The 22780-nt window shown below is 42.7% G+C and overlaps 1 protein-coding gene across 10 annotated transcripts in view; it reads left to right on the top strand.

The window, feature by feature from the left end:
* Positions 1–17120: 17120 nt before the first annotated feature.
* S1PR1 (sphingosine-1-phosphate receptor 1) overlaps positions 17121–22780 on the top strand; it is a 42094-nt gene continuing 36434 nt past the window's right edge. For 4 of the 10 annotated variants that reach the window (XR_016394657.1, XR_016394656.1, XR_016394653.1 and 1 more), the window contains exon 1: positions 19194–20635. Coding sequence is in view for 2 of the 10 variants with exons in the window: in XM_022584207.2 (XP_022439915.1) it covers positions 19360–20727 (1368 nt within the window). In the remaining 8 variants the exon portion in view is untranslated. The other 6 variants (XR_016394668.1, XR_016394669.1, XR_016394672.1 and 3 more) reach the window with 6 other exon arrangements.

Genomic DNA, 22780 nt, shown 5'->3' with positions numbered 1-22780 from the left:
GTGATTACGTAGATATGGGCTAGAGGTTTCACTCACTTGCAAAACTAGCAGTTATTGACACCTTGCTGTGCACCAGGCATTGTGCCAGCGAGACCACAATAAACAGCATGACAAAATCTCTGGCCTCATAGAGCTTACAATCTAATAAGAATATCCCCATTATGCAGACCAACTACACAAAGATTCAATCAACTGTGACTTAATATGTGCCAAAACAGAATACAAGTGAAATGCCAGCATGTAACATGGGGGCTTGACCCAGTCAATAGGTTCAGGGAAGGCTTCCCTGAGAAGTGATGTTTAAACTGGCACTCAAAGGGCATGAAGAAGGAGTTAGCCTGGTGCAGAGAGGGTGGTGGGGCTGGTGGCAGGTTGGAAAGAATATTTCTTACAACAGAAACAGCATGTGTGAAGGTCTTGAGGTGTGCAAGGGCAGGCACGTGTAGAGAAGCAAAGGAAGTCCCGTATGACTGGAGAATAAAAAGCAAGGAGGGAGAACAGATAGAAACGCAGAGGTTGGCAGAGGGTCTTGGAAGCCTTGTTAAATATCTGGACTTCATTCTAAGGACAAGAAGAAGCCTTCGCAGGATTTGTTTTTAAAACACAATAAAGTTTTTAAAAACTTCTTCTGTTGGAGGATTGACACTGCCCAACTTTAAGTCTTACTATAAAGCTATAGTAGTCAAGATAGTGTGGTATTGGTGAAAGAATAGACAAGTAGATCAGTGGAACAGAATAGAGAGCCCAGAAATAGGCCCACATAAATACAGTCAACTGATATTTGACAAAGAAGTAAAGGCAACACAATGGAGCAAAGACAGGCTTTTTAGCAAATGGTGTTGAAACAACCAGACGTCAAACATGCAAAATAATGAATCTAGACACAGACCATACTCCCTTCACAACAATTAACTCAAAATGGATCATAGACCTAAATGTAAAGTTCAAAATTATAAAACTCCTAGAAGATAACATAGAGGAAATCTAGGTGACCTTGGGTATAACAATGCCTTTATAGATACAACACCAAAGGCAGGATCTGCAAGAGAAAACATGGAGAAGCTGGACTTCATTAAAATTAAAAACTTCTTGACACTGTCAAGGGAATAAGGAGATAAGCCACAGACTAAGAGAAAATATTTTCAAAAGACAAATCTGATAAAGCGCTATTATCCAAAATATACAAAGAGCACTTAGGCTGGGACGAAGTGAGGGAATAGCGTGGACATATATACACTACCAAACGTAAAATAGATAGCTAGTGGGTAGCAGCTGCATAGCACAGGGGGATCAGCTCAGTGCTTTGTGACCACCTAGAGGGGTGGGATAGGGAGGGTGGGAGGGAGGGAGACACAAGAGGGAGGAGATTTGGGGATATATGTATATGTATGGCTGATTCACTTTGTTATAAAGTGGAAACTAACACACCATTGTAAAGCAATTATACTCCAATAAAGATGTTAAAAAACAAAACAAAACAAAACTTAATGATAAGAAAATGAACAACTCAATTCAAAAATGAGCCAAAGACCTGAACAGACACCTCACCAGAAAAGACATACAGATGACAAATAAGCATGTGAAAATATATTTAACATCATGTATCATTAGGGAATTACAAAACAACAGTGAGATACCTCTGTACACTTATTAGAATGACCAAAATCCAAAACACTGACAACAAATGCTGATGAGGATGTGAAGCAATAGGAACTCTCATTCATTGCTGGTGGGAATGCAAAAACGACACTTTGGAAAACAATTTGATAGTTTCTTACAAAACTAAACATGTGATCCAAAAATTGTGCTCCTTGGTACTTACCCAAATGAATTGTTATATCCGCACAAAAGTCTTCACACAGATGTCTACAGTAGCTTTATTTATAATTGCCCAAACTTGGAAGCAACCTGTATGTCCTTTAGGTGGTGAATGGATAAATAACTGTGGTACATCCAAATTATGGAATAAAAGTAACTGAGCTGTCAAGCCATTAAAAGACATGAGAGGGCTTCCCTGGTGGCGCAGTGGTTGAGAGTCCGCCTGCCAATCCAGAGGACACGGGTTCGTGTCCCGGTCCGGGAAGATCCCACATGCCGCGGAGCGGCTGGGCCCCTGAGCCATGGCCGCTGAGCCTGCGTGTCCAGAGCCTGTGCTCCACAACGGGAGAGGCCACAACAGTGAGAGGCCCGCGTACCGCAAAAAAAAAAAACAAAAACAAAAATCAAAAACACAAAAAAAGACATGACAGAACCTAAAACTCATATTACTAAGTGAAAGAAGCCAATCTGAAATGGTTCTATACTGTATGATCCCAACTCTATGACATTCTGGAAAAGGCAAGCTATGGAGACAGTCAAAAGACTAGTAGTGGTTGTCAGAGGTTAGCAGGGAGGGGGTGATGAATAGGAGGAACACAGAGGACTTTTAGGGCAGTGTAACTATCCTATATGATACTGTAATGGTGGATAGATCTTTATGTAGTTGTCAAAACTAGAGAATGTACAACACCACGGGTGAATCTTAATGTAAACGGTGGACTTGGGTGATTATGACGTGTCAATGTTGGTTCATCAATTGTAACAAATGTCCCATTCTGGTGGAAGATGTTGGCAGTGGGGAGGTTGTGTGTGTGCAGGTATAAGGGGTATGTGGGGACTCCTTGTACCACCCACTCAACTTTGCTGCGAACTTAGAACTCCTCTAAAAAATTAAGTTCATTAATTAAAAAAAAAAATGGAATTACCTAGCAAAAGATGAAAAGAAGCTCCTTGTTGTTCCTGAGTGGAGAATGGACTGGAGATGAACAGAAATGGAAGCTGAAGAAGCTACTGCAGTAATCCAGTGAGAGGTGATGGCAGCTGGGACACAAGGGGGACAGCGGAACAAGAAAGAAGTGGACAGATTCAGGATGTGTTTTGGTGATTGGATGCCAGAACTTGCTGAGGGATTGGATCTGTTGGTAAAGAAAAGGAACAACCAAGGATGACCCTGGGTGAGAACTGGAAAATGGGAGGGAGCTGGCGGTGGCTGTGGGGCACAGGGGGTTTTTGGGAAGGAGAAACCAAGCGTTCCACTCTAGTTGTGCTGAGTCTGAGATATTCAATTGGAGATACTAAGTAGGTTATTTTTGTTTGTTCTTACTTTGTGGCAATAGAAGTTTCACTCTCTGATGGCACAGTTTCTCAAAAGTGACCTTTCCTGATTTGGATTTTTAACTTTTCATTTACATAACTGTTGGGCCCATTTTGATGGTTTTTCAATAAAAGAAAAATCTGACTCAGACACATATTGAGTGTCAAATTCTCCAGAAAATTGCTTGCAGTTTTGAAATGAGTTTTTCCATCTCTCTTTCCATCCTTGCCGAGGTTTCAGTGATTTGAGGCCAGTTTCAGACAGCTCAGGCCCTAGTAGTCTCTACAAGAAGGAAAACTCTCAGAGCCTGGGTGCATAAGAACACAAGCTCAGCTGAGGACGTGGAACCACACACTGATGACAAGACTTACTATGCTGGACGGTACATATTTTTTATTTCTCAGTCATCCCTACTAGACTGTGAGCATGCTAAGGCCAGGGATTTTATATCCTTAGCATTAGCATATATGCAATATTGGATATTTGTGTATTGGATTAACATATAAGCCAACTTTGAGCCACTGGGTTTTCATTTAGAGATTCAATGCTGTCTTACCCGAAGTCAGGTCAATGGTTAAAAACTATAACCAAGCAACCTGTTGTTTTCTCTATGCAATGACAGCCAGTTAAGACTGATTTCTTTCACTGGATTGACTAAATTTAGTAATTTAGTCGTAATTTAGCGGAAACTCCCTCTTGTAAAGTTGATGCAATGTCAGTGTTAGGTGCGGTTTGAGGCTGTCCATAAACACTGTTATGAAAGCTCTAGATTTTACTTTAAAGATTTAGACGTTCTGATTCTTTCTTTTTGGCCTTTAATGAGAACTGGTTTTTTTCAATCAGAGAATATTCACTTTCCAAAAAAAAAAAAATCATTTGGTGTTTAAGGAGAAACATCACTATTTTTTTTGTGATTTTTCATTCATTCACTCAACAAATATCTGTGTGACTGCTGTCTCAGAGACTTTTCTGGGCCACCAACAAAACAGTTCACTTCTAGTTTATGCTCTGGTGGGAGAAGACAAACAAATTATGAACAAATGATGTGTTGGGTGTTAAGTACTATAAAGAAAAATTAAGTAGATGGAGTGTAGAGAAAATTGTGCATTTTTAGATAGGGGTCAGGGCCGACTTCTCTGAGGAGACGACATTTGATCTAAAATCTGAATGAAGTAAGGATGGGTGTTATTTGAGGATAATAAGAACATTCCAGAAAGAATAGCAAGTGCAAAAGCCTAGAGTTGAGGGATTTGCACACAATTTCTAGTGTATTTAAATAACAAGCTTTAATTATTTTCCTTTTCATTACTTAAAGTAGCTTATTTTTATATGTAATATACACATACTTATGTATATATAATATAGACATATATATAATAACATATAAGTACTTATATTACCTAAAGTAGTACACTTTTATTTCAAATAAGCAGGACATCAGGGGAGTAATTATTTTGGAGTAACCTTCCAAAATTCCTCAGTTTTTGGCAATTTGAATTTAACCATCGAGAGAAAACTCCAGTGGTTGAAAATCCTTGACTGAATTGTGGGACCATAGACAAGTCACTTTATCTGTTTATCCTTTTGTCTTTCTGTTCAATTATCAACTTCTCCCCTGCCACAGAAAAGAGATTTAAAACGTTATAAACAATGCAACATATAAGAGTCACGATGGACTGAGGGCAAAATAACCTGTGAAGACAAAGTTTACTAAGCTGTTTGAGTATAAACAATTCTTAAGGGCTCTGAGTAAACATGTTAAGATCCCTTAAGCCCTTGAGAGGCATTTGTTTATCTCACATATATGAGAGCTGGTTTTGACCCATTCTTTTCATTCAGTCAAAGCCACCTCCTGGGACTTCCCTGGTGGCTCAGTGGTTAAGAATCCGCCTGCCAGTGCAGGGGACACGGGTCCGAGCCCTGGTCTGGGAAGATCCCACATGCCGTGGAGCAACTAAGATCGTGCACCACAACTACTGAGCCTGCGCTCTAGAGCCCGTGAGCCACAACTACGGAGCCTGTATGCCACAACTGCTGAACCTCGTGCACCTAGACCCTGTGTTCCACAACAAGAGAGGCCACCGCAATGAGAAGTACACGTACTGCAATGAAGAGTAGCCGCTGCTCGCGCCAACTAGAGAAAGCCCACGTGCAACAACGAAGACCCAATGCAGCCAAAAATAAATAAATAAAATTAAAAAAAGAAAAAAACCACCCCCTAAACAATATGTGGTCACCCTCATTCTTGTAATTCAGGGAATTTTAATGGAATTAGGCTGAATTTACTTTTAAAATACGTTTTTTTTTCTTTTCTGGCCACATTGCGCAGCACGCGGGATCTTAGTTCCCGACCAGAGATCGAACCCACGCCCCCTGCAGTGGAAGCGTGGAGTCTTAACCACTGGACCGCCAGGGAAGTCCCAATACTTTCTATTTCGATGTCTCACTAATCTGATTCGGCCTTTTCTACGTAACAACGATTAATGTGATTTTGCCATGTTGATATTAACAAATTTGCAGGAACTGTATTATTTGTAATTTATGTAAATAAAATTTACATCATCATGCAAAACTTGCTGGACAGACTTTTCTCAAAATGAGAGGTTGTAATTAAGATGGTTTGACTTAAAATATATAGATAAAAACTTGGAGTGCCACAGGATACCCCAGAAAGGCTAGGTTAGCATTCTTCAGTGCAGTTGGAACAATGGAACAAAGAGAGATTAAAGTTACTGTCTCTAGGAACATGAACCCTAGACAGAGGCAACAAAATTATGAAATTCTTCAATTAAAAAAATTTAATAAACTGTACTTTACTTTTTTTTTAACATCTTTATTGGAGTATAATTGCTTTACAATGTTGTGTTAGTTTCTGCTTTATAACAAAGTGAATCAGTTATACATATACATATATCCCCATATCTCCACCCTCTTGCATCTCCCTCCCACCCTCCCTATCCCACCCCTCTAGGTGGTCACAAAGCACCGAGCTGATCTCCCTGTGCTATGCGGCTGCTTCCCACTAGCTATCTATTTTACGCTTGGTAGTGTATATATGTCCATGCCACTCTCTCACTTTGTCACAGCTTACCCTTCCCTCTCCCGGTATTCTCAAGTCCATTCTCTAGTAGGTCTGCATCTTTATTCTCGTCTTGCCCCTGGGCTCTTCTGATCATTTTTTTTTCTTTTCTTTTTTTTTTTTTTTAGATTCCATATATATGTGTTAGCATACGGTATTTGTCTTTCTCTTTCTGACTTACTTCACTCTGTATGACAGTCTCTAGGTCCATCCACCTCAATACAAATAACTCAGTTTCATTCCTTTTTATGGCTGAGTAATATTACATTGTATATATGTACCACATCTTCTTTATCCATTCATCTGTTAATGGACACTTAGGTAGCTTCCATGTCCTGGCTATTGTAAATAGTGCTGCAATGAACATTGTGGTACATGTCTCTTTTTGAATTGTGGTTTTCTCAGGGTATATGCCCAGTAGTGGGATTGTTGGGTCGTGTGGTAGTCCTATTTTTAGTTATTTTAAGGAACCTCCATACTGTTCTCCATAGTGGCTGTATCAATTTACATTCCCACCAACAGTGCAAGAGGGTTCCCTTTTCTCCACGCCCTCTCCAGCATTTCTTGTTTGTAGATTTTTTGATGATGCCCACTCTGACTGGTGTGAGATGATATCTCATTGTAGAATAAAGTGTATTTTAGATCAGAATTGAGTGGAAGGTACAGAGATCTCCCATATACCATCTACCTCCACATCAAAGCCTCCCCCATTATCAGCATCCCCCACTAGAGTTTTGCTACAACTGCTGAACCTACAGTGACACATCATTGTCCCCCACAGTCCAGAGTTTACAGTAGGGTTCACTTTTGATGTTGCACATTCTGTGGGTTTGGACAATTGTACAATGAGTGACATGTATTCATCATTATAGTATTATACAGAGTAGTTTCACTGCCTTAAAAATCCTCTGTGCCCTGCCTATCCATCTTTCCCACCCCCCTAACCCCTGGTAACCACTGATCTTTTGACTGTCTCCATAACTTTGCAGAATGTCATGCAGCTGGAATCGTACAATGATTCTATTCATTATTCTATTTACTATTCACTTAGTAATAGTGCATCTTAGCTCCCTCCATGTCTTTTCATGGATCAATAGCTCCATATCTTTATAATTAGAAACTAAAATAAAAAATCAAAATAACACTCCGATTTATAATCTAGCTGCTTTCAAATGGTTCATCCCATTTGACATAATTCAGGATGAATCAGAGACACTTTTAATTTATTCATTCACTCATCGTCAATATTTATTGAGTATCTCTATGTGCCTGGCACTATGCTAGGTACTAATATATAATATACGGCAGTAAAACATATAGACAACATGTTGTCTTTATGGAACTTACACTCCAGTAGGAGAGTCAGACAATAAACAAATTAGTAAGCAATATAGAATAGCAAATACTAGTTGAGTATTTCTCTCTTTTTCCCTCCTTTCGTTTCTTTCTTCTCTCCTTCATCCCTTCAACATTTTCATTTAACTCTTCTTCAAGCACTGGTAAGGAGCCAGGAATCTATCATTTCTCATCTGGCTCTGCTACAGACTCTCTGTTAGACCTTGGGCAGCTCACTTTCCTTCCTAGGCATTTTCCTTGGCCTGTAAAATGAGGATGACAATCCCTGCTTACTACTTAGTAGAGAGGTACAAACAAATGAAAAGTTGTGAACTTGTTTTAAAAGTATAATAATACCTTCAATTTGTGAGATTAAAATGCCTTTGGATTTCTTATCAATTTAAAATTCGTATTTATGTACAGACAATTCAGTTCAATCTCCTTAAACACACAAATGTGGCAGCAATCACTGCTTCTTCCTCCTCGTGGCCTGCTCTGCTGGGCAGTGCAGAGCAAGATGTTCTCTTTAGGTTTTATCTCAACACTGCACAACTGGGAAAGAAAATTACAGCCCAGAGTGCCCTTAATTACCTCTGCAATTCATGTGAATAATAAGATTTTTTTGAGGCTTGTGAAAATGACACAATAAAAGAAAATACAAATGTAAAAGACAGCTAACTTCAAACCTATAAGGCACATTTGAAAACCTTAAAAACAGAGTTAGATAACATAAAATTTGTTGGAGAATCTGTCTTCATTTTGCTTCTAAAATACCTGGAGAAATGATTCAAGAGAAAGATCATCTATTGAGTGGATTTTCAAAGCCAACGACTTCTTGATTTAGTTTATATGAAGCAAAATTCCTTCTGAAATTTTTATTCACTGTAAATTTATATATATTTATATAAGTTTTTATATATAATATGAATTTATATATATATATTACATATATAAATTTATGTGTAATTTATATAGAAAAATAAAGAGTCATTTTAATTGATTTTCTTTATTTAATAAATTCATCTTGAATACTTAGATTATTTATTTATTTATTGTTTATTTGGTTGCAGCAAGCGGGCTCCTTAGTTGCAGCTCACTGTCTCCTTAGTTGTGGCATGCGAACTCTTAGAACTCTTAGTTGTGGCATGCATGTGGGATCTAGTTCCCTTACCAGGGATCGAACCCAGGCCCCCTGCATTAGGAGCATGGAGTCAACCACTGCACCACCAGGGAAGTCCCTTGAATACTTAGATTTTGCTAACATGTTACTTACAGATGTGTAATCCTTCAATTGAACAGAGATTACTTTCCCTCAGGAGAAAACTTTCCTCAGGAGAAGGTGGTCTTTCTTTTCTTTTTTTGGGGAGAGCATGCTGCGTTGAGTCTTTGTTGCTGTGCTAGGGCTTTCTCTAGTTGCCGCAAGCAGGGGCTTCTCATTGCGGTGGCTTCTCTTGTTGCGGAGCACTGGCTCTAGGCGTGTGGGCTTCAGTAGTTGTGGCATGCAGGCTCAGTAGTTGTGGTGCATGGGCTTAGTTGCTCTCTGGCATGCGGGGTCTTCCCAGACCAGGGCTCGAACCCGTGTCCCCTGTATTGGCAGGCAAATTCTTAACCTTTGTGCCATCAGGAAAGTCCTGAGAAGGTGGTCTTATGGAATATTAGAGAGGCTTTTCTGTGGTCCCGATGTCCCTCAAGACCCTCCAGCCTGGTAGAGTTAAGGGAGCCACCAGTCACGTGTTTGCTGAGAGCTGCTCCCGGCATTTACCACCCTACGCTCTGGCTGCCTGATGCTCTCCTCACCACTGGCCAAGCAAGGTTCCATGACAGATGGAGCAGAGGCTCAGCCAGGCCTTGCAGTTGAAGTCCTAAACTGGAGAAAAAGAGGTAGCAGTTGTAGAAGATTGTTTTGGGGAACCCAGGACCCAAGAAAGCAAATAATGGAGAGCTGGAGGTAGAAAGGACTTTAGAGGTCCAGGGAGAGGTGGAAACTTGTCTTAGGCCACTGAGTGAGTCCCCTGGGTTGGTCCCATGGCGCCTACTTCAGAGCTCCCCTCACTGGGCCTGCTGCTCTCAGGACAGAGTTCTACTCTGGCCTTCCTGATGTCATTCCAGGGAGCCCTGAGCCTGCCATGGTGCACTGGTATCCAATGCCAGCCACTCAGAGAGGCCAACGCTGGCCACCCAGAGCAACAACTCAAGGCCACGTCATCCTGCCTTCATGCTCAGCCTTGTTCTCATTACTTTCTGATACCTTCTTATTTACTTATTTCTTTAGTATTAGTCTTCAGTATAGGAATGTAAACTCCGAGCTTATCTGTCTTTTTCAAGGCTGCAATGCTGGTTCCTAGAAGAATGCCTGTTGGTTCATAGTAGGTGCTCAATGACAAATTATTGAATAAATAAATGAAGGTCCATTTTTATCTCTATGATTCCAGAATTGCTTTAGCTTAGTTTCTGATTAGTACTTAATCGTCAATGGTTTGGAACATTACAGCTTTCAGTTTCTCTTGGTATGTGTCTATTGATCTGTAAAACACATACATGTGGTGTTTCTTGAAGGGATCTTGCTATCCTTCTGTTATGTAAGGAACCCTTCCCTCCCATGGAGATTACCTGTCTACCCTCAATAAGCAGAAAAAACAGAACTTAGGCATTTAGGAAAGCAACTCTGATGGTGGTCAGGCCAGTTAGGAGGAAGACATTATAAGTAGGGGATGAGGACCTAACAATGACACTGGAAGGATGGTGAGGAAATGAATTCAGAAGCCCCTTCAGAGGACAACAGTCTTGGCAGCAAATTTCACATAGAGGGTGAGACAGAAGGAGCAGTCAGAATGGACTCAATGTTCTAGCTCGTCTGATGAGATGAATGGATGCCGTTAACTGATATGTATGACACAGAGTAGGTTGAGTTGTTCTGAAAAGTGAATGGTGAAAATGACATGGCTAGGCCTTGGATATTTTTATCTTGAGGTGGGTGTGAGGCATGCAAAAGGAGGCTTCCAATAAATATTTGGGAATTGAGTCTGTAGCTTAGGAGAAAGGGGGCCTAGAGATATACAGTTCAGAGTTGTCTACATGTGATAGAAAAAGTCCTAGAAGTAGATGAGAAAAGCCAAGAAAGGGTAAATGAATAAGAGGGTAGACCAAGGATACAGCATTTGAAGAGGCAATATTCACAGTGGGAAAAAGCTGGGAACTGGGACAAATTACTTAAGCTTTCTGTGCCTCAGTTTCTTCATCTGTAAAATGGGTTTTTTTAATAGTATCTCGCTTGTAGAGTTGTTGAGGGGACAAACTTATTACAAAATGCTTATTTAGTACAGTGACTGGAACATAATACAGGTTATATAATTATTTCCTATTACTGGAGTAAGGATATTTAAGATAATATAGAAAAGGAGAAGGCAGTTAAGAGTTCTGGGAAAGAGCAATCTGAGTCAGAAGAGAACGAGAGAGAGTAGCACTACAGAAGAGCCCAGTGGAGAGTTTCAACAAGGGGGAAGTCAATGGTGCTAAATGTTACAGTAAGTTCCCCTAAGTGAGGATTCACTAGAGGCCTTTGTCTCTGTCCATTAAAGAGTCATTTGTGTCCTTAGAAAGGGCAAGCTCAGGAGAACGACTGCAGCAGAAGCCAGACTGCCAGGGGTTTAAGAGAAAATGGAAATGACCTCTCTTCAGAGGTGGTAAATTGAACACTTTCACTTCCTTCTACTCCTACACTTCAGGGACATAATAGTAAAGGGCTTTTTTTTTTTTTTTTTTTTGCATAAACAAACAAAGAGAAGGAAAAGACAAGTGATCACAGCAACAAAATTCTGAAAACTGAAAAGCAGAGGATGGATGCTAATTTACTTAGTACAATTAGGAAAACTGAAAACTAAGGCTGCTATAGACCAAAAACCAGCTGAGTCATGCTATAGAACTGCAGAAAAGCCCCAAATTGGGAATTTTAGGTATCTCTGAAAGTGGGGTTGAAAGTTAAGATGAAAAGAGAAAGTCTGCTTTAGAAGAAGTTAAACTCTTGTAAATCAACTTATATATATATATATATATAGGGGGGTAAAAACTACATAAAACATTTAAAAAATTAAAAGCTGAAAAAATCTTTAAAAAAAAGAAAAATGAAGCAGTTAGACTCCTCTTCATCCCCTCATGCTGCGACCTTCACTAACCTTGCATAGCCAGAGTGAATGCCTCTTTCCCCTTGGGGCAGAAGCTGTGAGGTAGAACAGAATGACTTTTTAAAAAATATTTTATTGGAGTATAGTTGATTTTCAATGTTGTGTTAGTTTCAGGTGTGCAGCAAAGTGATTCCATTATACATATACATATTCATTCTTTTTCAGATTCTTTTCTCATATAGGTTATTACAGAATATTAAGTAAAGTTCCCTGTGCTATATAGCAGGCCCTTGTTGGTTATCTATCTTATATATAGTAGCGTGCATACACAGAACAGAACAACTTTGACTGTGGAACACTACAGTAGAAACAGGTGGATTAAGTGGAAGTCTGTATGCTGAACAGTTATATATGCCCAAATGAGGAGTCTGTAATTTCTCTCGTATTTTATTGAAATAATCCTAAACTTATTTCCAAATTGCAGTAGTTATACCCTACAAATACTGAACATATACACAAATTCTGATCAATCTTTTTTGTGTGAATTCCATCAAAAATGGAAAAAAGTATATGATGTGTTTAATAATTATACATACTAAGTTATCAAATATATCCTGGAAAGAAGAGAACTTCTGTTTTAACTAGGTATTAGTGAGAATCAAATGCTCCAATTACAATTTACACACGACATCTCTGGAAGAATTTCCCCAGACTAGCTTCTGGCTCAGAGTCATGTGACACTGGCCTTGCATTTTATATCGTGATAGCATGAGTAGCCATGGAGGGCAGTGCAAGTCTTGAAAATCAGTTCTACGTTAGGAGGGCTAGTAATAACATGGAAGTAACTGTGAATCTCACTCACATATCCGTCTAAACTCAATCTAAATATAGCCCCCTCCTCCCCTTATTCAATCTAAATGCAGCTCAACTTCCCTTCAGCTAGATCCCAAAAATGCCTACAGCAACTCCAAAACCACCCCTACACAGAAGAAAATGAAATAGAGAAGGCTTCCTAATGGAAAGAGACAACAAACTTAGCCAGTTATGGTTAAAATGTCTTATTTTTAATATTTATATAACCATGGGGACATATTGCTAGGACTCCTTCCAGGACCTTGGAAGTGGGACCCTAAAGTTTGAGCTACATTAGCTTCAAGGTTAACTGCCTCTGAAAAAAGCAATACAATTTTGGAAAACAAATTAATGTGTGTAAACGGCTTGTCAGACTAGAGAAAGTTGAAACTTGAGCTAGAAGCAGGGGAATCCTAGAAGCAAATTAGATTCCCACCCCACTACAGATCCTCAGCTAGGGTCAGGAAATGGAAGCTCCAGGTATTTCTGAAAAGTGGTGTAAATGCTGATCTGAAAATGAGAGGACTGAGTGTGAAACATTTACTAGAGAGAAGATGCTCTATACACCACCTCCTACCCGCCTCTCTCCAACCCTACTAGACTCATTGCTTTCAGCATCTTCTCATTCATTTTCCTTTTTGATTTTTAAATCAAATTTTTTAAAATCAAAGTAAAATTAGCAGCCAAATCTCCAGCCCTCCATTTCCAACTTGTACAACAGGACAAGTACCAATACCCCCATTTCAGCAGAAGACTGGAGGTTTCCTGGAGGCTAAATCAGAGGGGTCTTTGGGACACCTGGTTGAGCTGAGAGTATGTATGTGGGGATCCCCATTATTGTGATTCAGTCAAATCTAAGTACTGAGTGGTAAGATTCTCCCTACTTCTCTTCCCTGCTCTTCCTTGATTCACTTGGGAAAATATTAGAAGGCAGACAAGAGATTTTGGAATTCCCGTCTAGTGAAATTGACCAGCCTAGGAATAGAGATCTCCAGATATTGACATTTTGGGCCCTCCAACAAAAGAACACAGCCTGGTCACCCACCACCCTTCCATTGACAAGCTCCCCACAGAGTTTTAATTAGCTTTCAGTGTCTCTTTCTGAAATATGAATAGGCAGCCAGAGATCCCACATGCCTTGGAGAAAAACTAAGCCCGTGCGCCACAACTACTGAGGTTGCGTGCTGCAACTACTGAAGCCTGTGTGCCTAGAGCCTGTGCTCTGCAACAAGAGAAGCCACTGCAATGAGAAGCACGTACACCTCAACGAAGAGTAGCCCCTGCTCACTGCAACTAGAGAAAGCCCACGTGCAGCAACGAAGACCCAGTGCAACCAAAAATAAATAAATAAATAAATAAGAAAAGGAACACCAGTAAGATTTCAAAGTGGTTGGGAGGATTAGAGGGTCAGGGAGCCTCGGAGAACTGATGCTCTTCCCTGCGAGTTTTCTACTATTTGATTTTTTTAAACCATGTGCATGTATTAATTTTATTAAAAATAACTTTATTTTACAGTCAAAAAGGAACGTGAATGGTAAGATGGAAAGTGAGATAATAAAAGCAGTGAATATAATAGAGTTAAAGATAGAGGTGGTGGGACAGTGAACATTTACCATAATACTTTTTTAAAAAAGTATTTATTTATTTGGTTTCATGGGGTTTTAGTTGCCGCAGGTGGGCTCCTTAGTTGCAGCATGCATGTGGGAATCTAGTTACCTGACCAGGGATCGAAGCCGTGGCCCCTGCATTGGGAGCGTGGAGTCTTATCCACTGTGCCACCGGGGAAGTCCCTTACTGTAATACTCTTTACACACATGAAGCTCTTTAATCCTCCCAATGACTGAAAGAAATATCACTATACCATTTTAGAGATGAGGAAGCTGAGGCTCCAGGAAGTTAAAGGAACTTGCCCAAAGTCACACAGCTAGGAACTGGCAGAATTAAGGCTGAACTCAAGTCTGTCTGGTTCCAAAGCTCAACCATATTCCATTACATAGTTTTGAATGTTGGCAAACAAGAGAAGAGAGAGATCCTGGGACCTAGTATGAGCGGTAGACAGTGAGTTTTTGGTAGAGGAAACACATAAATATTACGGTAAGTTTCAAGTGAAGAGTCATCAGAGGGAAAGAGCTGAAAATACAAAAGAGAGAAGGAATAACTGTCTTAGAAATTTTGGAGGAAGCAGCATGGTGATACAGGCAAGAGAAGGAGCAGAGCTGTGGGAAGGAGGTTAGGGTGGGTGAAGTTATTATTAAGCTGAAATTTATAAGTGGTGATACTCTTTTCTCCACGAAGTCGGAGGCTAGTTATTCTCCTATGAACAAATGAGTAAGGAGAGAGTTGGATCTTTACAGGTGACTAGGGGGAGGAGAGGGAGTTGGAAAGTGAATGGAGCCTTTAGGAAAGAGAGTGGAGTTGCCAGATTTAGTGAATAAAAATACAGCTCACTCAGTTAAATCTGAATTGCAGATTAAAACGACAATTTTTTCAGTATATGTCCCAAATATTGAATGGTATTTTATCTGGCAACCCTTAAAGAGAGACACTAAAGCATGCATAAAGAACAGCAAAGCTGCTTTGAAATCAGAAATTTGGAATGGATCAACCTCAATGTGATGGGCATCAGATGGTAACCTCAGCCTGCCAGGAAGTAAGGGAGGAACATTGGACTTGCAGCAGAAAGGAAGCCGGGCTAACAGCTTTCTGAAGATGCAGTTCTTGGGGGGCTCTCATGAGAGTAATGGGAAGAGACACATGTGGGAACCAGAGACTTGAAACTGGCAGGGAAGCCATTGTGGCAAATCACTTTGCCTACTTTCTAATTTTGCCCGAGTGGTCATCTATATTTTATATCTCATAGCTGTGCACTAAGGATGAATATTGCTAAGTAGTCATCTGCAAAGTGTTTGAGCTCTTCTAAATGTTGAATCAATATTGAACGTTGTCCTCACCAACATTATTCACAAGAAAAGGACTGACTTCCCTCACACAAATCTTTGACATGGCTGAGGTTTATCGCGGTGGTTTAGAGCAGCAGTTAAGAATCTGCAGCTTGTCTATGGTCAAAGCCCACGCTAACCAAGTTGCTTAATATGTTTGGAACTCAGTTTCCTTGTTTGTGGAATTAGGATATTAACAGTACCTAACCTGCAGGGTCATGGTAAGGATTAAATGTGTTAATATGTGTAACACTTGCATAGTCAGGAAAGAGGTGGTTTTAAAGGACTTCATTTGTCAAACCGTCGTACACATACAGAGCACCTTAACTGTTTACTGAAGGCGTTTGACACGGCATCTGCAGTATTTGAGTTTTGGAACCTAGCTCAGCCACTCATTAGCTGGGACATCTAGTGGCTTAAACTGCCTGACATTTCCTTCATCAACAAAATGACCAACAATGTTTGCTTCTTAGAGTGGTAGTGTTAAATTAGATAATCTACCACGTCTGATATAGCCTGGGTGTGCAATTTACTTTAATTCCTTTTCCTTTAAAGAACTCATAAATTAGTGGATGAGGTGAAGTTTGCCAAGTTCACACATTTTGTTGTGCTGAGTAGACACAACATATCTTCCCTTTGAAGTGAAATACATTCTCAGATCCAATCAAAGTCTACTCTAGAGTATAGAGGACAGTTATCTTAGTTTCTATGTCGTTCGCACTTACTGCTGTTAAATTTGTGGGTGTGTGCTGGGTGCAAGGCTGCTGATGAGAGCTTTCGGGCAACTGTGTATTGACTGTCATTTGATTTTTTTCCTTTGCAAAGTCGTAAGATCCCAGAAGACAGGAGCCTGTTGTTTATTCATTCAGCCTCCTTCTGAGTCATTCAGGTACAGGGTGTGTCTGTATTGTGTTAATTGAAACTGCACAACGGAGAAGTTTTGCGTTCACATCTGTCAGGATGGGAAGCCAGTGCGACCAGGAACTGGGTGGAAACCATCTTTGAAGCAGGCGGGCCGTCAGAAGTGCTCTCAGCTTATCATTTAGGCGGAGCTGACCAAGGCCGCCTCGCAGTCTCACGTTCTGAAGTAGCATCCAAGGGAAAGGAAAGAGTGGGCGACTTGTGAGCATTGAGGCTTGGGGGCCTCTCAAGTAGAAAGGGAGAGAAGCGCGCTGGCCCCGAGCTGGGCAGCTGCAGGCCCCAGGCTGATCGGGCCCGGCAGCTCTTCCCTTTTGGAAATTCCTGAGCTGCCCAGCTGTTTAAATCTCTCGGGCCCCGGCAGCTGCCCACCTCCTCAAAGACCTCACCACTGGCCAGAATCTAGGACACAAGGCCTGATTTTGCGCCCAGTTGAGTGAGGGGAACCCCCGCCCAACACCTCGCCTGGAGCTGGCCCATTTCACTGCGCGCCCCGAGAAAGCCACTTTCTGCCCCTCAGACCGCAAGTTTCGAGGCAGCAGCGGGATGGGGGTGAGAGATGGAGGCGGGCAGAAGGGGAGGAACCTCCCGGGCCATTCTCCCTCCCAGGCTGCTCGCCTCCTCCATACCTCTGGCAGCCCCTTCCCAGCCTCTCCTCCCCCAGAACGCAGCCGGGACTCGCGGGGTCGCGGCGCCTGTTTCCCCTGCCTCCGCAGACTCGGCCGGGGCCGGAGAGGAGGGCGGAGCCCGGCCACAATCACCGGACTCCAATCCCCCAAGGGCTGCGGGGCTGGGGGACCACAGAGGTGCACTACACACGCCAGGCCGTCCTCTGTCCCTTAAGACTTTTCTGAAGAAAAGCTTCCAACAGCTCTTCACCTCCTCCCTTTTCTAAGGCGCGGGAGAACGGTCTCCACCGCCCAGGAGCGGCGGATTGCAGGGCGAGGGCCGAGATTTATACATTAAGAGTCCTGGGGGCACCAGGCTCCGCCCCTTTTCGGGTTTTTTTTTTTTTTTTTTTCCTTTTTTTGGTTGCCTGTGGGGAAGGAGGGGCTCTTCTTGTGTGTGTGTTTCTGCCCCAGATCTTTCCTGGACAGTGAGTCTCAGCAGCACTGATCCTGAGGCCCCCAGCCGCGGGCGGAGGGCGTGTGGGGTTGAGGCACTCACTCCTCCCTGTCTCTTCCTAAAGAAGCCACTCAGCCTCAGCGGGGCGCTCGGCGACTTCAGCTGACCGGTCGGCCGGGCCGCGGCGAGCGCGCTGGCCATTGGAGTGCGCGGCTGCGGAGGGAGGGGACCCCGAATCGAGTAAGTTGAGAACGCGGCGCGCTCAGTCGGGGGCAGCAGCAAGATGCCGAGCGCGCCGTGCAGACCCGGAGCTCCCCGAACGCAGCTTCGTCCAGCCTGAGCCAGGTAGGGAGTGCGCGCGGAGGAGCATCGCGGCGGGAGGTCTTCAGAGGCAGAAACCAAATTTGTAAACCGGAATGAAGCAAAACGAACACTTTTAAAACATCTGTCTTTGGGTGCTGAAAACAAGCATCTCTGGGCTACTAAGGAGACCAACCGGATCGGATTGTTCTTGGCGCACTTGTGACTTAAAGTTTGGAAAAGGGTTAAGTTCCCATTGTAGAACCGTCTGGGGTTGGGAGATAGCGGAAGCTGTGGTGGGTCGGAGGAGAGGCGCTTATTCTGGGAAATCCTATAGACAAAGACCGGGGGAGGTGGGGTAAGGGCTTAAACTTGCACTGGCGAGCGAGCGGGGTGTGGAATTAGATGAGGGAAACGCGGAGCTACTGGGCGCGAGCTGCCTCTGCAGTCCTGGGAATTGCTGGAATTGCTGTCGCCTCGATGACTCCACTTTTATCGCATTTGCTACGTTACCTTGAAGCATTTCAACAACTCTCGGGTAGGCTTCTGATCACCAGTGCCACGTTTCATTCCCCCCACACTTTCTAGTTCTATGAGAGGAGGCAACGTGTTGGGGAAGAGCAGTGAATAAAACTGCCCGCGCTAGCTTAGCAATGCACCGACAGACTTCTGTTTGTGTGAGTTTCTGGAGAGTAATTTGGCATTTGGAATTTGGAATGCAGTGGCATGTATTTTTATCACTTGTAGTTTAACTTCTCTTTTTGTGTGCGTGTTTTGGCTATATCCACAGTAACTAAAAATACTCCTTTTGCAATCAACGAATGTACGGCGCTTCTGGGATTTATTGCAATATCTTATGAATGATTTTCACTGCGTACCCTTATATTTTCTTGCACTGGCTCGCAAGAAAAAAAAAGAAGAAGAAGAAGAAAGAAAAGGCTGTTGCTTCACGGAGGCGCTAAGCTTTCCTGTTTACCGCAAGGCCAGGGCGGGCTTGGCTGCCCACACCATGCTGCGCCTTCGGACCCTAAGCACACCTGCTCCTAGAGAGTTATTAATAGAGCCCAAAAAGTGACTGACGCTGTCAAATGGTTTTCGTGCAAACCTAATTTCTTGCATGGCAATTAGGAGGTGGTTTTAGCTGGGTGGTGGTGGAGGGCAGAGGTGTGCGTCTCCGCCCTCACATTGGCGGTTGAGGCTCTTCGAAGGAGCGACCAGAAGCTGGTGGTGAGCCCGCCGCCGAGCGGGTGAACGCTTCAGAGACTCTTTCGACTGCGGCTGGTGGGGTGGGAGCAGCGTTGGGCGGGGGTGGGGGTGGTTGAGGAGGCAAGAGTGGGGATAAATGGGGTTCACTTTTCCAGTTTTCCCATTTCCATTTAAGTGGATGTAACCATAGGGGGCGATTTTCGTCTTGTCGCGTCGGAATTTTCAGTTTGGGTACATTTTTGTTTTTTCTCCTTTTCTTTCTTCCCCTTCTTCCTTTTTTTTTTTTCTTTGCAAGAAATGAGAGTTTGATTTCTTTTTTGTTTTCTTTAATCCTTCTTCCTGCACTCTCCCCAAGTTTCTTTAAAACAAATGAACAACAAGAAAACTGGAGCAGTACCTTTCTTAGAATGAATGACGCCAGTGTGCTGTGGCTTTTTCCCTGACTCTCTCTTTGTGATTTGTTTAAGGCTGCGGTTTCTGAGGCCCTCTCCAGCCACGGAAAAGCTGCACAAAAAAGCCTGGATCTCTCTCGCTCAACCAACCCCGCTGCCAGTGAAGGCTCTCTCCGCCTCGCCCTCTAGCGTTCATCTGGAGAAGTACCGCCCCGGGCTCCTGGGGACAGCGCGCATCATGGGGTCCACCAACATCCCTCTGGTCAAGGCCCTCCGCAGCTCTGTCTCCGACTATGTCAACTACGACATCATCGTCCGGCATTATAACTACACGGGAAAGCTGAATATCGGCGCGGACAAGGAAAACGGCATTAAACTGATCTCAGTGGTGTTCATTCTCATCTGCTGCTTTATCATCCTAGAGAACATCTTTGTTTTGCTGACCATTTGGAAAACCAAGAAGTTCCACCGACCCATGTACTATTTTATTGGCAACCTCGCCCTCTCAGACCTGTTGGCAGGAGTGGCCTACACAGCCAACCTGCTTTTGTCTGGGGCCACCACCTACAAGCTAACCCCCGCCCAGTGGTTTCTGCGGGAAGGGAGTATGTTTGTGGCCCTGTCTGCCTCCGTGTTCAGCCTCCTAGCCATTGCCATTGAGCGCTATATCACCATGCTGAAGATGAAACTCCACAATGGGAGCAACAGGTTCCGCTCCTTCCTGCTCATCAGTGCCTGCTGGGTTATCTCCCTCATCCTGGGGGGCCTGCCCATCATGGGCTGGAACTGCATCAGCACGCTGCCCAGCTGCTCCACAGTGCTGCCGCTCTACCACAAGCACTATATCCTCTTCTGCACCACGGTCTTCACTCTGCTCCTTCTCTCCATCGTCATCCTGTACTGCAGGATCTACTCCTTGGTCAGGACTCGGAGCCGCCGTCTGACTTTCCGCAAGAACATTTCGAAGGCCAGCCGCAGCTCTGAGAAGTCGCTGGCACTGCTCAAGACCGTGATTATCGTCCTGGGCGTCTTCATCGCCTGCTGGGCGCCACTCTTCATCCTGCTTCTGCTGGACGTGGGCTGCAAGGTGAAGACCTGTGACATCCTCTTCAGAACGGAGTACTTCCTGGTGTTGGCTGTGCTCAACTCTGGCACCAACCCCATCATTTACACTTTGTCCAACAAGGAGATGCGTCGGGCCTTCGTCCGGATCATGTCCTGCTGCAAGTGCCCCAGCGGAGACTCCGCCGGCAAATTCACACGACCCATCATCGCCGGCATGGAATTCAGCCGCAGTAAGTCAGACAACTCCTCCCACCCTCAGAAGGATGATGGGGATAACCCAGAGACCATTATGTCTTCTGGAAACGTCAACTCTTCTTCCTAAAAGTGAAAACTGCTGACCCATGGGGAGCTTGCATGGTTGCCCACCACCCCAGTGTTTGGAAAAAAACCCAACAACTCTGTGCCTCTGCTGCTGCCAGGCAGGAGCTGTCTCAAGCCAGAGGGAGGGAGGGGGAGCTTAAGAACAGCCTGGTGGTGCCTGGTGTTGGTGGGTAGACTTAGTTCCTGTGAACAATGCACTGGGAAGGGTGGAGATCAGGTCCTCGCCTGGAATCTATTTCCTCCCCTCGCTGGAGCTTTGATTTTGCACTGAGCCAAAGGTCTAGCATTGTCAAGCTCCTGAAGGGTTCATCTGGCCCCTCCTCAAAGACTAATGTCCCCGTGTGAAAGCGTCTCTGTTGGGAGCTTTGAGGAGATGTTTTCTTTCACTTTAGTTTCCAGCCCAAGTGAGTGTGTGCACTTCTGCTTCGCTAGGTATGCTCTGCATATCCTACCCTCCCTTCCCCTTCACACCCCTCCTCAGAATTCCTTTACTTTATATTTTAACTACCTGGCATTCAGAGTTGGGAGTGTGGCACGGTCCATTTCTTGATGATGTGTAGCAGGTAGGCTGTGTCCAGCAGGTAGACTGTGGTGGAGATGGTTTGGAAATGTAAAGCAATTTCACTTGCTGAAGCCAAAGTTTCCACGTAAGCTGGATGAGTGTTTTTGATTTTAGTTGCAGTCACTTTAAAGAAAAAAAACCTTTGCAATGAAATGTATTACAGTATCATATCCATCATGGCTGAAAACTGCATAAGGAAGTCCAATTTATTTAAATGACATCAGCCAGGATCCTTAGTGTCATAGGAGAAACAAACAAGCAAAACAAGGTGAAAACTGACTGGGGGGTGACTTTGTAAACCAAGAAAGATTTCTTAACGAATTTGTCTAACAAATACAGCATCTGTCTTTGGCACTTTTGTTGATGTTTCTTTCAGAGTGTTGTGTGAATCATTTCAACCAACAGGATGGCTGTATTTTGTTGTGTTAAAAGTACTTTTTAAATAATTTTTGAATGTATTGTTTCAACGTTTTATTGGATTTTCCTAACCTGTGTTAACACCATTGAATGTGTATTTCTTCAGAAAATACCATCCTCTTGTGCCCTTAAAGCATTACTTTAACTGATAGGGAACATAAGAAGTTTTTCAGTACATTAAATAGTTAATTGAAGATGTGTATAAATGTCACAAAGAATAAAAATATATTGGTGTCTGTTTAGTGTGGTTTCCAGTGCAATTAAACCGAGAAATGTCTTTTTTTTTAAAAAAATAGTATTTAATAGGTTTCTGACAATGTGGATCATTTTGCACATAGCTTTATCAACTTTTAAACATTAATAAACTGATTTTTTTTAAAGATTCCTTTGTGAAGAGCATTTTTAAAAAAATAATTATTAAGACATTCTATTTGACTATGTGCCTCTTCAGAATCAGTTAAAGGCAAATTTCTGTTATTCTTTAGAGGATTTTACCCTGATAAACTAGGGTGTGAAAAAAGAATGTGGTTTGTTTAGAAACCACTCTTTTTTTTTCAGGAAGAGAAACTTCAATAACTTAACATTGAAGAGTAGTAAAGAATGAGATGAAAACCACCAGCTTCTAAATACCACATTGACAAGTAAATGTAATTGTTTGAGTTTTAAATGACATTCAAGCCAAACTAAATTAAGTACAATAATTCTGTCTTAAAACGTGAGTTTTAAAAGAAATAATGTACAACAATGTGGTTGTAAATCAAAGTTAAATTATGACACTCAATGGTCAGTTCACACCCATCCCTAGAAGCTTACATTCTTGGCTTGCCATCAACATACTGGGGAAGTGGGGATATGGCTATGGGAGATTATATTAAATTACTTAATTCTTTCAGGACATTGTCTTGGCTTCTCCCAGTCTACCCGCTGAACAATATAAAACTGTACATTAGAATAAAGTTACAAGTTGTAGAATGTTGGCTGAATAGCATACATCTTTTCTCTGAAAATTTTTGATTCATAGTATCTGAAAGCTTTAACATCCCTAGTCAATTTCTCCAACTATAAAATGGCAAGC

This window comes from Delphinapterus leucas, chromosome 1 (genome assembly GCF_059928025.1).
Source record: "Delphinapterus leucas isolate spDelLeu-1000000601 "Yukka" chromosome 1, BTC_Dleu_Yukka2, whole genome shotgun sequence".
NCBI lineage: Eukaryota > Metazoa > Chordata > Mammalia > Artiodactyla > Monodontidae > Delphinapterus > Delphinapterus leucas.
This window is presented reverse-complemented; position numbering and strand designations above follow the sequence as displayed.